The 14628-nt window shown below is 36.0% G+C and overlaps 1 protein-coding gene across 1 annotated transcript in view; it reads right to left on the bottom strand.

Annotated features, from left to right (window-relative positions):
* The window catches only part of LOC139484941 (extracellular matrix protein 3-like), a 71266-nt gene that overhangs the window by 7191 nt on the left and 49447 nt on the right, over window positions 1-14628 (bottom strand). The window contains exons 13-21 of the mRNA XM_071268996.1: window positions 14250-14380; window positions 13465-13617; window positions 12804-13011; window positions 12303-12467; window positions 11683-11977; window positions 3276-3375; window positions 2134-2437; window positions 985-1112; window positions 137-392 (exon numbers count right to left, since the gene is read on the bottom strand). Of these exons, the coding sequence (XP_071125097.1) occupies window positions 137-392; window positions 985-1112; window positions 2134-2437; window positions 3276-3375; window positions 11683-11977; window positions 12303-12467; window positions 12804-13011; window positions 13465-13617; window positions 14250-14380 (1740 nt within the window). The remainder of the gene's footprint in view (window positions 1-136; window positions 393-984; window positions 1113-2133; window positions 2438-3275; window positions 3376-11682; window positions 11978-12302; window positions 12468-12803; window positions 13012-13464; window positions 13618-14249; window positions 14381-14628) is intronic.

Genomic DNA, 14628 nt, shown 5'->3' with positions numbered 1-14628 from the left:
GAATTGGAAACACAATGTTATGATAGTTTTGTTGGACAGGATTACTTCAAGTGACCATTGTTAGATATATTTAGCAAACAGAAAACATTTGCCCCCTGTTTACACAAAAATATTTTTACCCAGCTGATGGACATACCTGGTGAAAATGCCATGTCAACTTGTACTTCATCTTTATTTTCAGACAGCCATAAATCTCTTTTCCGCATCAATCTAAATTTAGCATTTAAAGTGTACTTAGATGGCACTGGATCACTGACTTGTTGGAATCTGATTGGTAGGTCAAAGGTCATTATTTGTTGTGGTTGACATTTGATTGAAGGATCATATGCCTGTCTAGCTGATGTTGTACACGGAACCAGATTGATTTTGTATAATCCAGAATAATCCTTCATCTGCAATAGAATTAGTCATAAGAATATTCCTACTTATATATGGCAAAAACATTTAAATTTGAGGTGAGTAAATGTTTTTTTCAAAGTAAGATCAAGTAACAAAATCTTACCACCTGTTTTTAAGCTATCATTGGTTAAGCAGATTTTTTTTTTCGAAAACATAATGAAAACCGTACCTTGACCTATAATGGTTTACTCTTACAAGGAGTCTCATTGGGGGGTTCTGATCCCGGATCCCGCTTAATGTTTTGTCAGATTCCCGTATCCTGCTTACACTATGTACGAAGCAATTCTTATTTTTTTGTAATTTCCTGTGTCCCGCTAGACTTCATTTCCGGTTTTCACAGCACAATGATTTGACTTTCACGTATCACGCTTACAAAAAAATCGGCAATCCCGCTTCACGCTTAGACCCCAATGAGACCCACTTACAAATTGTAACATAAGATAAATTAGGAGCAAACTGGACAAGTGTTACAAAACAATAATTATTATAAGTATTACAGTATATTGGTATTGTTCATTAAAAAAAAATTTGTACAGTCACATTAATATCAAAATTCAAACAAAATAAATAGAAACATATACATACAGAAAAGTCAGATTCAAACTGCCAAAGTTGGTCAGCCTTATCATAAGTTTTAGAGCTACGCAGCATTCTCAAGGTGAAGGTCATTTTAGGATTCTCTATACATGATACAGAGGACTGATATAGAGAGTCTACAAAATAGTTAATAAGAAATCATAAATTAGTAATTATATTGTCATTGGTTGTAATATGTCATAGGCACTGTACCTACTATAGGAACAACATATAATGATAATTATTAAATAAAAGGTAATAGTATGTTTTTTCCCCTTCTTTACAATTATATCAGTTATTGTAAAAACATTCAATTTCTTATCATCTTTTAAAATATGATCATGTTTATAATTCTGAGACTTGCAAAATAAAGTAGATGCAGTTTGAAAAGTATTTGCAGTGTCCAGTCTTTGTCATGCAAGTTTCAGTCTTGCTGCCTGTTGATCGTCTTTTGTTCTTCGTCAACTATGTCATGCAATGAATGACATAACTTTTAGAAATCACATTATTATTCCAATAATTCTTTATGTTCTCTGAGAATCTATCAAATTTAAGACCTGCAATTAAACCCTCATTCCTTGGTTATGGTTATTTTCTAAAATCCATTGTAACTGTTTTTGCTTCCATACCTATTACATTGTATATATAATTCATTAACACATCTTAAAAGTATAAACACTTGTATGTTCATTGCTGTTTCCTTTTTCAAATCTTTACTTTATTTTAATCTGCCTAATCATATAACACTAGTGGTATTCAATTTGCTCACCTGTTCCTGTTTAAAAGAATATTTGAAGTTTAATTCTATATTCATAATTCTGTATGTGTGTTCCTATCCCAAGTCAAGAGCCTGAAATTCAGTTGTTGTCTTTTGTTTCTGTGTTACATATTTGTTTTTGTTCATTTTTTTGTAAATTAATTAGGCTATTAGTTTTCTCAATTGAATTGTTTTACATTTCCGATTTCCAGGCCTTTTGCATGCAGTATGGGCTTTGCTCATCGTTGAAGGCCGTACAGTGACATAAAGCTGTTACATTTTGTGTTATTTGGTCACTTGTGGAGAGTTGTCTCATTGGCAATCATACCACATCTTCTTTTTTATATTTATATGTTCATTAAAAATATATCATACACCAAAACATTAACTGTATTACTTACCAGGATAATTCATAACAAATTGTCCCCTGAATCTAGCCTTTGTTCTGAAGGTCACTACCAAACGGTTGTTAATAATTTTCATACTAGCAGGAAACAATGACCCTTCCAACCCATCTGTGTCAGATGACCTTGAAGACGATATCCCATCATCCCACATAACAGCTGTATTATACACAAAGGTCATCTCTAATTCTGTCTGTGTGTCTATATGTCTCCATCCTCTGTCTCCAGACAAAGCATGGTAAACGTAGGACACATATAATGGTAGTCTCATAGTCATGAAGGACTGCTTGATATTAAGGGGCTGAAACATAAAATATAGAGAGGTAATCACATGGTTTTAAAGGATTGCTTGATATTAAGGGGCTGAAACGTAAAATATAAAGAGGTAATGGAATGGTCATAAAGGACTGCTTCATATTGAGAACATAACATTCTGTCACATAAATACATGTAACGAAACAGAGATGACCAACACTTTTGTCACATAAATACATGTAACGAAACAGAGATGACCAACACTTTTGTCACATAAATACATGTAACGAAACAGAGATAACCAACATAAATACATGTAACGAAACAGAGATGACCAACATAAATACATGTAACGAAACAGAGATGACCAACACTTTTGTTCTTGACAGCAACAATTCAATAAATACATCAAATATTTGAACCTTTACATGAAGGCATTAGTTCAAAGGCAATTTTTTTTTACATGAAGGCATTAGTTCAAAGGCAATTTTTTTTTACATGAAGGCATTAGTTCAAAGGCAATTTTTTTTTTACATGAAGGCATTAGTTCAAAGGCAATTTTTTTAAACTTATAACTTAATTTTTTTATCAAGGTGCTCCTTGATGAAATCACATGTGCTAATTGGTGGAGTACATCACCATTTTTCAAATCAATTTTATAAATGTTGGGAGTAGTCCAGAGACATAGACCATTAAGGTCCTGACAAGGTAGAATAATAAAGCTAATGCTAAGATCATATTATGGGTTTCATTAAACTTTGTCTTTCTTATGAATGAATATAGTTATAAAGAAAATCTAAAAACACATTATGAAACCCTTTATTACTAAGTAGTAACAAATAAGGCCTCTTGGATCAATATCAAAACGAAATATAATATTTTACCTGTCCATCTGCAGCTATCTTGCCCTCACATACAGTCACAAGAGATGTCATATCAAATATACCCTGAAACTTCCACTGGCAGGACTCATAATCTAAATTACTGACAAAAATAAACACAAACATAACTTAATAGTAAGATGTATGTAAAACATAATAATTCAATGTGATCATTGACCAAATATTCTGTTCAAAAATTTACATATGTGTTGTCATTTATACATTCGTGATGATATTCAAATAAACTTGACAAATAAAGCTCTTACTTATTACATCACTATTTATCTTATATTAAACACAATCCTTCAAGAGCAATGACTTTGTTTCAAGTTTTCAGTGGGGTTTGTATTGATTTGTCATCAAGTTTTCAGTGGGGTTTGTATTGTTTGGTCATCAAGTTATCAGTGGGGTTTGTATTGTTTGGTCATCAAGTTATCAGTGGGGTTTGTATTGTTTGGTCATCAAGTTTTCAGTGGGGTTGGTATTGCTTGGTCATCAAGTTCTCAGTGGGGTTTGTATTGCTTGGTCATCAAGTTATCAGTGGGGTTTGTATTGATTGGTCATCAAGTTTTCAGTGGGGTTTGTATTGCTTGGTCATCAAGTTTTCAGTGGGGTTTGTATTGCTTGGTCATCAAGTTTTCAGTGGGGTTTGTATTGCTTGGTCATCAAGTTATCAGTGGGGTTTGTATTGCTTGGTCATCAAGTTATTCAAGTTTTCAGTGGGGTTTGTATTGCTTGGTCATCAAGTTTTCAGTGGGGTTTGTATTGATTGGTCATCAAGTTTTTCAGTGGGGTTTGTATTGCTTGGTCATCAAGTTTTTCAGTGGGGTTTGTATTGCTTGGTCATCAAGTTTTTCAGTGGGGTTTGTATTGCTTGGTCATCAAGTTATTCAAGTTTTCAGTGGGGTTTGTATTGCTTGGTCATCAAGTTATCAGTGGAGTTTGTATTGCTTGGTCATCAAGTTATCAGTGGGGTTTGTATTGCTTGGTCATCAAGTTTTCAGTGGGGTTTGTATTGCTTGGTCATCAAGTTATCAGTGGGGTTTGTATTGACTGGTCATCAAGTTATCAGTGGGGTTTGTATTGCTTGGTCATCAAGTTTTCAGTGGGGTTTGTATTGCTTGGTCATCAAGTTATCAGTGGGGTTTGTATTGACTGGTCATCAAGTTGTCAGTGGGGTTTGTATTGCTTGGTCATCAAGTTATCAGTGGGGTTTGTATTGATTGGTCATCAAGTTTTCAGTGGGGTTTGTATTGCTTGGTCATCAAGTTTTCAGTGGGGTTTGTATTGCTTGGTCATCAAGTTTTCAGTGGGGTTTGTATTGCTTGGTCATCAAGTTATCAGTGGGGTTTGTATTGCTTGGTCATCAAGTTATTCAAGTTTTCAGTGGGGTTTGTATTGCTTGGTCATCAAGTTTTCAGTGGGGTTTGTATTGATTGGTCATCAAGTTTTTCAGTGGGGTTTGTATTGCTTGGTCATCAAGTTTTTCAGTGGGGTTTGTATTGCTTGGTCATCAAGTTTTTCAGTGTGGTTTGTATTGCTTGGTCATCAAGTTATTCAAGTTTTCAGTGGGGTTTGTAGTGCTTGGTCATCAAGTTATCAGTGGGGTTTGTATTGCTTGGTCATCAAGTTATCAGTGGGGTTTGTATTGCTTGGTCATCAAGTTTTTCAGTGGGGTTTGTTTTGCTTGGTCATCAAGTTATTCAAGTTTTCAGTGGGGTTTGTATTGCTTGGTCATCAAGTAATCAGTGGGGTTTGTATTGCTTGGTCATCAAGTTTTCAGTGGGGTTTGTAGTGCTTGGTCATCAAGTTACCAGGTGGGTTTGTATTGATTGGTCATCAAGTTATCAGTGGGGTTTGTATTGCTTGGTCATCAAGTTATTCAAGTTTTCAGTGGGGTTTGTATTGCTTGGTCATCAAGTTATCAGTGGGGTTTGTATTGCTTGGTCATCAAGTTTTTCAGTGGGGTTTGTATTGCTTGGTCATCAAGTTATCAGTGGGGTTTGTATTGCTTGGTCATCAAGTTTTCAGTGGGGTTTGTATTGCTTGGTCATCAAGTTATCAGTGGGGTTTGTATTGCTTGGTCATCAAGTTTTTCAGTGGGGTTTGTATTGCTTGGTCATCAAGTTATTCAAGTTTTCAGTGGGGTTTGTATTGCTTGGTCATCAAGTTTTCAGTGGGGTTTTTATTGCTTGGTCATCAAGTTATCAGTGGGGTTTGTATTGCTTGGTCATCAAGTTTTTCAGTGGGGTTTGTATTGCTTGGTCATCAAGTTATTCAAGTTTTCAGTGGGGTTTGTAGTGCTTGGTCATCAAGTTTTCAGTGGGGTTTGTATTGCTTGGTCATCAAGTTATCAGTGGGGTTTGTATTGCTTGGTCATCAAGTTATCAGTGGGGTTTGTATTGCTTGGTCATCAAGTTATTCAAGTTTTCAGTGGGGTTTGTATTGCTTGGTCATCAAGTTACCATTGGGGTTTGTATTGCTTGGTCATTAAGTTTTCAGTGGAGTTTGTATTGCTTGGTCATCAAGTTACCATTGGGGTTTGTATTGCTTGGTCATTAAGTTTTCAGTGGAGTTTGTATTGCTTGGTCATCAAGTTATCAGTGGGGTTTGTATTGCTTGGTCATCAAGTTATTCAAGTTTTCAGTGGGGTTTGTATTGCTTGGTCATCAAGTTATCAGTGGGGTTTGTATTGCTTGGTCATCAAGTTATTCAAGTTTTCAGTGGGGTTTGTATTGCTTGGTCATCAAGTTATCAGTGGGGTTTGTATTGATTGGTCATCAAGTTTTCAGTGGGGTTTGTATTGCTTGGTCATCAAGTTTTCAGTGGGGTTTGTATTGCTTGGTCATCAAGTTTTCAGTGGGGTTTGTATTGCTTGGTCATCAAGTTATCAGTGGGGTTTGTATTGCTTGGTCATCAAGTTATTCAAGTTTTCAGTGGGGTTTGTATTGCTTGGTCATCAAGTTATCAGTGGGGTTTGTATTGCTTGGTCATCAAGTTTTTCAGTGGGGTTTGTATTGCTTGGTCATCAAGTTATTCAAGTTTTCAGTGGGGTTTGTATTGCTTGGTCATCAAGTTATCAGTGGGGTTTGTATTGCTTGGTCATCAAGTTTTTCAGTGGGGTTTGTATTGCTTGGTCATCAAGTTATTCAAGTTTTCAGTGGGGTTTGTAGTGCTTGGTCATCAAGTTATCAGTGGGGTTTGTATTGCTTGGTCATCAAGTTATCAGTGGGGTTTGTATTGCTTGGTCATCAAGTTATCAGTGGGGTTTGTATTGCTTGGTCATCACGTTTTCAGTGGGGTTTGTAGTGCTTGGTCATCAAGTTGTCAGTGGGGTTTGTATTGCTTGGTATTCAAGTTTTCAGTGGGGTTTGTATTGCTTGGTCATCAAGTTATCAGTGGGGTTTGTATTGCTTGGTCATCAAGTTTTCAGTGGAGTTTGTATTGCTTGGTCATCAAGTTTTTCAGTGGGGTTTGTATTGCTTGGTCATCAAGTTTTTCAGTGGGGTTTGTATTGCTTGGTCATCAAGTTATTCAAGTTTTCAGTGGGGTTTGTATTGCTTGGTCATCAAGTTATCAGTGGGGTTTGTATTGCTTGGTCATCAAGTTATCAGTGGGGTTTGTATTGCTTGGTCATCAAGTTTTTCAGTGGGGTTTGTATTGCTTGGTCATCAAGTTTTTCAGTGGGGTTTGTATTGCTTGGTCATCAAGTTATTCAAGTTTTCAGTGGGGTTTGTATTGCTTGGTCATCAAGTTTTCAGTGGGGTTTGTATTGCTTGGTCATCAAGTTTTCAGTGGGGTTTGTAGTGCTTGGTCATCAAGTTACCAGGTGGGTTTGTATTGACTGGTCATCAAGTTATCAGTGGGGTTTGTATTGCTTGGTCATCAAGTTTTCAGTGGGGTTTGTATTGCTTGGTCATCAAGTTTTCAGTGGGGTTTGTATTGCTTGGTCATCAAGTTTTCAGTGGAGTTTGTATTGCTTGGTCATCAAGTTTTTCAGTGGGGTTTGTATTGCTTGGTCATCAAATTTTTCAGTGGGGTTTGTATTGCTTGGTCGTCAAGTTTTCAGTGGGGTTTGTAGTGCTTGGTCATCAAGTTATCAGTGGGGTTTGTATTGCTTGGTCATCAAGTTATCAGTGGGGTTTGTATTGCTTGGTCATCAAGTTTTTCAGTGGGGTTTGTATTGCTTGGTCATCAAGTTATTCAAGTTTTCAGTGGGGTTTGTATTGCTTGGTCATCAAGTTACCAGTGGGGTTTGTATTGCTTGGTCATCAAGTTTTCAGTGGGGTTTGTATTGCTTGGTCATCAAGTTTTCAGTGGGGTTTGTATTGCTAGGTCATCAAGTTTTCAGTGGGGTTTGTATTGCTTGGTCATCAAGTTTTCAGTGGGGTTTGTATTGCTTGGTCATCAAGTTTTCAGTGGGGTTTGTATTGCTTGGTCATCAAGTTATCAGTGGGGTTTGTATTGCTTGGTCATCAAGTTTTCAGTGGGGTTTGTAGTGCTTGGTCATCAAGTTACCAGGTGGGTTTGTATTGATTGGTCATCAAGTTATCAGTGGGGTTTGTATTGCTTGGTCATCAAGTTATTCAAGTTTTCAGTGGGGTTTGTATTGCTTGGTCATCAAGTTATCAGTGGGGTTTGTATTGCTTGGTCATCAAGTTTTTCAGTGGGGTTTGTATTGCTTGGTCATCAAGTTATCAGTGGGGTTTGTATTGCTTGGTCATCAAGTTTTCAGTGGAGTTTGTATTGCTTGGTCATCAAGTTATCAGTGGGGTTTGTATTGCTTGGTCATCAAGTTTTTCAGTGGGGTTTGTATTGCTTGGTCATCAAGTTATTCAAGTTTTCAGTGGGGTTTGTATTGCTTGGTCATCAAGTTTTCAGTGGGGTTTGTATTGCTTGGTCATCAAGTTATCAGTGGGGTTTGTATTGCTTGGTCATCAAGTTTTTCAGTGGGGTTTGTATTGCTTGGTCATCAAGTTATTCAAGTTTTCAGTGGGGTTTGTAGTGCTTGGTCATCAAGTTTTCAGTGGGGTTTGTATTGCTTGGTCATCAAGTTATCAGTGGGGTTTGTATTGCTTGGTCATCAAGTTATCAGTGGGGTTTGTATTGCTTGGTCATCAAGTTATTCAAGTTTTCAGTGGGGTTTGTATTGCTTGGTCATCAAGTTACCATTGGGGTTTGTATTGCTTGGTCATTAAGTTTTCAGTGGAGTTTGTATTGCTTGGTCATCAAGTTACCATTGGGGTTTGTATTGCTTGGTCATTAAGTTTTCAGTGGAGTTTGTATTGCTTGGTCATCAAGTTATCAGTGGGGTTTGTATTGCTTGGTCATCAAGTTATTCAAGTTTTCAGTGGGGTTTGTATTGCTTGGTCATCAAGTTATCAGTGGGGTTTGTATTGCTTGGTCATCAAGTTATTCAAGTTTTCAGTGGGGTTTGTATTGCTTGGTCATCAAGTTATCAGTGGGGTTTGTATTGATTGGTCATCAAGTTTTCAGTGGGGTTTGTATTGCTTGGTCATCAAGTTTTCAGTGGGGTTTGTATTGCTTGGTCATCAAGTTTTCAGTGGGGTTTGTATTGCTTGGTCATCAAGTTATCAGTGGGGTTTGTATTGCTTGGTCATCAAGTTATTCAAGTTTTCAGTGGGGTTTGTATTGCTTGGTCATCAAGTTATCAGTGGGGTTTGTATTGCTTGGTCATCAAGTTTTTCAGTGGGGTTTGTATTGCTTGGTCATCAAGTTATTCAAGTTTTCAGTGGGGTTTGTAGTGCTTGGTCATCAAGTTATCAGTGGGGTTTGTATTGCTTGGTCATCAAGTTATCAGTGGGGTTTGTATTGCTTGGTCATCAAGTTATCAGTGGGGTTTGTATTGCTTGGTCATCAAGTTTTCAGTGGGGTTTGTAGTGCTTGGTCATCAAGTTGTCAGTGGGGTTTGTATTGCTTGGTATTCAAGTTTTCAGTGGGGTTTGTATTGCTTGGTCATCAAGTTTTCAGTGGGGTTTGTATTGCTTGGTCATCAAGTTTTCAGTGGGGTTTGTATTGCTTGGTCATCAAGTTTTCAGTGGGGTTTGTATTGCTTGGTCATCAAGTTATCAGTGGGGTTTGTATTGCTTGGTCATCAAGTTATTCAAGTTTTCAGTGGGGTTTGTATTGCTTGGTCATCAAGTTATCAGTGGGGTTTGTATTGATTGGTCATCAAGTTTTCAGTGGGGTTTGTATTGCTTGGTCATCAAATTTTCAGTGGGGTTTGTATTGCTTGGTCATCAAGTTTTCAGTGGGGTTTGTATTGCTTGGTCATCAAGTTATCAGTGGGGTTTGTATTGCTTGGTCATCAAGTTATCAGTGGGGTTTGTATTGCTTGGTCATCAAGTTTTTCAGTGGGGTTTGTATTGCTTGGTCATCAAGTTATTCAAGTTTTCAGTGGGGTTTGTAGTGCTTGGTCATCAAGTTATCAGTGGGGTTTGCATTGCTTGGTCATCAAGTTATCAGTGGGGTTTGTATTGCTTGGTCATCAAGTTATCAGTGGGGTTTGTATTGCTTGGTCATCAAGTTTTCAGTGGGGTTTGTAGTGCTTGGTCATCAAGTTGTCAGTGGGGTTTGTATTGCTTGGTATTCAAGTTTTCAGTGGGGTTTGTATTGCTTGGTCATCAAGTTTTCAGTGGGGTTTGTATTGCTTGGTCATCAAGTTTTCAGTGGGGTTTGTATTGCTTGGTCATCAAGTTTTCAGTGGGGTTTGTATTGCTTGGTCATCAAGTTATCAGTGGGGTTTGTATTGCTTGGTCATCAAGTTATTCAAGTTTTCAGTGGGGTTTGTATTGCTTGGTCATCAAGTTATCAGTGGGGTTTGTATTGATTGGTCATCAAGTTTTCAGTGGGGTTTGTATTGCTTGGTCATCAAGTTTTCAGTGGGGTTTGTATTGCTTGGTCATCAAGTTTTCAGTGGGGTTTGTATTGCTTGGTCATCAAGTTATCAGTGGGGTTTGTATTGCTTGGTCATCAAGTTATTCAAGTTTTCAGTGGGGTTTGTATTGCTTGGTCATCAAGTTATCAGTGGGGTTTGTATTGCTTGGTCATCAAGTTTTTCAGTGGGGTTTGTATTGCTTGGTCATCAAGTTATTCAAGTTTTCAGTGGGGTTTGTAGTGCTTGGTCATCAAGTTATCAGTGGGGTTTGTATTGCTTGGTCATCAAGTTATCAGTGGGGTTTGTATTGCTTGGTCATCAAGTTATCAGTGGGGTTTGTATTGCTTGGTCATCAAGTTTTCAGTGGGGTTTGTAGTGCTTGGTCATCAAGTTGTCAGTGGGGTTTGTATTGCTTGGTATTCAAGTTTTCAGTGGGGTTTGTATTGCTTGGTCATCAAGTTTTCAGTGGGGTTTGTATTGCTTGGTCATCAAGTTTTCAGTGGGGTTTGTATTGCTTGGTCATCAAGTTTTCAGTGGGGTTTGTATTGCTTGGTCATCAAGTTATCAGTGGGGTTTGTATTGCTTGGTCATCAAGTTATCAGTGGGGTTTGTATTGCTTGGTCATCAAGTTTTTCAGTGGGGTTTGTATTGCTTGGTCATCAAGTTATTCAAGTTTTCAGTGGGGTTTGTAGTGCTTGGTCATCAAGTTATCAGTGGGGTTTGTATTGCTTGGTCATCAAGTTATCAGTGGGGTTTGTATTGCTTGGTCATCAAGTTATCAGTGGGGTTTGTATTGCTTGGTCATCAAGTTTTCAGTGGGGTTTGTATTGCTTGGTCATCAAGTTATCAGTGGGGTTTGTATTGCTTGGTCATCAAGTTATCGGTGGGGTTTGTATTGCTTGGTCATCAAGTTATCAGTGGGGTTTGTATTGCTTGGTCATCAAGTTTTCAGTGGGGTTTGTATTGCTTGGTCATCAAGTTTTCAGTGGGGTTTGTATTGCTTGCTCATCAAGTTTTCAGTGGGGTTTGTATTGCTTGGTATTCAAGTTTTCAGTGGGGTTTGTATTGCTTGGTCATCAAGTTTTCTATGTTGTGTATTATGGACTGATGTCATTTTTCTCTTTTGGCCACAAAGTAGTCTCTTATTTGACATTTCAGATTTTAGTTTGTCTTCTTATATTTAATATGAAACTTAACATAAATATTTGTGTTCATGGTTTATTGGGTCAGTAGGTTAGGATTTTCGTAAGAAACATATTAAAAAATTTTGTGCTTTCAAAATTTTTATTCCCACCATTTTTCTCTATGATTACAGAAACTCTACCATTTTCAATTTGTCAATGAACAAATTCATGATGTGATATCTTATTTTTCAATTCTGTTGCAAATTTTTTAAAATAAAATAAGTTAGAGGCTACAAGATCTTATATGTTGGTGAAATTTTTTTGAATAAAATCATCATAAAAAGTACTTAAAATTTAACCTGGTCTTATAATGAGTAGAATGTAATACCTGTAAAATCTCAAAGTTTTGGCTGTCCTCAGATCTGCACTATTCTGATAAGGTTCAATTTCACCAATCATAAATGGATTTTTTGTCCGGTTAGAAACAAATCCAAAATCAGAGCGTGATTCAGAAAAGTCTATCAGATTAGAACACTGATGCTGGCCTTGCCTTAATGCATCAGGACTGAGAATAAATTCAAAGTTTGAAGGCTGCCATGTGGACACGACTGGAAGCATACCATCTTGGTGTGGAACATTCACTGTTATAAGAACTTTACCACTGTTGCCGCCATACTGTGGTCCTACAATATCATACAATATTATTATAAATACTGTGATAGGACAGATAAGAGTTTTGATATAACATATATTGCTATGCATTCCAATCTTTTAATTCTAAGCCATAAACAAATATTTTCCAAGGTCTGTCATCATAGCAAACTACCTTTGAATGACATTCTTTTTGAATGTATTCCGTCTGGCTTACTATACACAGAACTTTTTTTTTTAATTAATGTTGTAGAAAAAAAATTAAATGTTAAATGAATTTTAAAACCCTTATGTAAAGAAAATGGCATAGCAATTTTTAAAAGATTTGATATTAAACAAATTTAAAGTGAAAATTACCTAGATATTTGAGTTTAGCTGTGAATGGATCAGCTCCAACAGTATTGACCTCTCTAGGCAGACACAGTCCTTGTTTTCCACTGACCTTGACAGGGTCACTTTGGTAAGTATGTCCAGGTTCTCCTCTAACATTGACAGCACGAGCAATACATCTAATTCTACTTCCTGTAGATATAAGGAAAGCAGTATTTTTCTTTGAGTTTTTCATCTTACAGTGCAGTACAATTAAATGTAAAATTCAAAAACATGCTACATGTATTTATAAACATTTTTTTCTTTTTCTCGTTTACAAATTTATTTTTGTAAACACAAATTTTATGTTTTAACAATGTCAATGCCAGTTTTCAAGATGAGCCATTAAATTGATCTAGGAAACAATTTGTCATTAAAAAAATAAATTCATACAATTGGTTATATTCAATAATATTCAATAAAACAGTAAACTTTTGAATCTAACTGGTACTTTATAGTTGGCATATAACACAAAAAACAATAACTAACCACTATTGAAATAAACACTGTCCAGAGTTATTCCCCTTGTTGAAGCAAAGAATGTAGTTGAAACAATATCCTCTAACGGACTGGTTACCCCATCTGTAGTTGTGGGTGCTGCCACCTGCCACTGGAATTTGGTAAGAGTATCATTGATCTCCTGGGTTTCACACATTGGTCCTGTTGTTGGAAAATCTGGATGTTTTGGGTTACATGACTGTTTAATATAATGAGGATAGGAATTATTATAACAAGTAACAAATGATCAAAATAATATTCAAGAAAAGTTTAATGGATAATAGAACAATATAAGGACTTCTAGCAATGAATCAACCAAAATTATGCCAAACCTTGATGTATTTATCTATATCAAGTTATCAGAATGGAAATTTGGTATTCTATTATCATTCAAATAGAGAATGTGTTCATGGGACAGAGTTGATACCCTTGCTTGCATATAATGTTATAAAGGGGCATAACTCAGGAATGGTAAAAGTGATGCCACCCAAATTTAACTTAGTCTGTGTTTTATGGTCATAAGCACTGTACATATATCGGATAACATCGGGTTAGGACAAAAATATATACAAACAAGGTAATACTTAATGGCCCCTCCTTTGAGCATAAAAATCACCCTCAAAACAAATTGTTCAAATGCAACTTTACTTACAGAGACACAAATAACAGGGTAGCCATTAATTATCCTGTCATCTGCAGACGACACATCATCATAATCCTTAAGAGATACAACTATTGGTTTAGTAGGGAAAACTACATCAGCCATCTTACTGTTTTCTTCAATGTAGATCATAGCTCTGGAATTCTGGGAAAAAGCAAACATAACATATACAAAGAGAAAAGTGTGCATTATTCCTTATATATACAAATATTTTCAAATGTATTTATATGATTTATTGATTTCACTGACTTTCAGTTGCTGTGAAAAATGCCATAGATATATGTGTTATAGACTGTCAAATGAATGCAGTGTCACTGACAAACAAAGGTAAACTAGTATATCTATACATTAGAGAGGGAACTAAATTTTAAAAGTAGGGTGGGCTCTTCTATTTTGGTAATACAAGTTTTCTTGATGTAAAAAAGGGTGAGTTTTCATTGATATATAATGAAATCTTGTCACTTGTTGTCAAAGCAACTAAAAAATGTAAATCCCAGTTTTTCTCTGCTTTTGAATTCATAACAATATCATGAGAATAACAAGGACACAATGTATCTAATATGTACACAGGGAACCACTGTTCCAAAGATACATAACAACTGTACACATACTTTTTATAAATGATATTGAATATCCTATGTTGGCCTTTAAGACTTCAGGCAGGTTTTTTTTGGCATAGAGCCTATTTTAATTTATATTTTGTTATATTTTTTTTATTTTTACAGTTGTTTTTATGCAAAAGTTAAATAATGTTGATTTTACACTAAACAATGTACCTTTATTTCAGCCACATTATATCTGTCTTTTGTCAGCAAGATAATAAATGTTTCCCGATTCTCCTTGATCTTGTCATACAATATTTGTATTTCAACATTGACAAGAGATATACCAGGGTGAAAAGTCAAAGCTGTAAATAAAATCTTTTCATTAAAATCATATATGTACAGTTTTTGGTATTGTTATTTAACATTTGCTGGAATCATCAGTGGTAGTCTTGATTTTTTGAATCATTTTTTTGCATTGTGTCATTAACATACAGATCTTGTGTTACCTATAGATCTATTTACAATTGTAGTGCCCCCCATTATGTGTACAGTTTTTAGGTCAATTGCATGATTTCTTATGGTTTTTTTTCTTTGGTTTTTGTGTTAAATC

The sequence above is a fragment of the Mytilus edulis genome, chromosome 8, assembly GCF_963676685.1.
Source record: "Mytilus edulis chromosome 8, xbMytEdul2.2, whole genome shotgun sequence".
Lineage (NCBI taxonomy): Eukaryota > Metazoa > Mollusca > Bivalvia > Mytilida > Mytilidae > Mytilus > Mytilus edulis.
The sequence above is the reverse complement of the archived record's forward strand: the minus strand, read 5'-3'. Positions and strand labels throughout refer to the sequence as shown.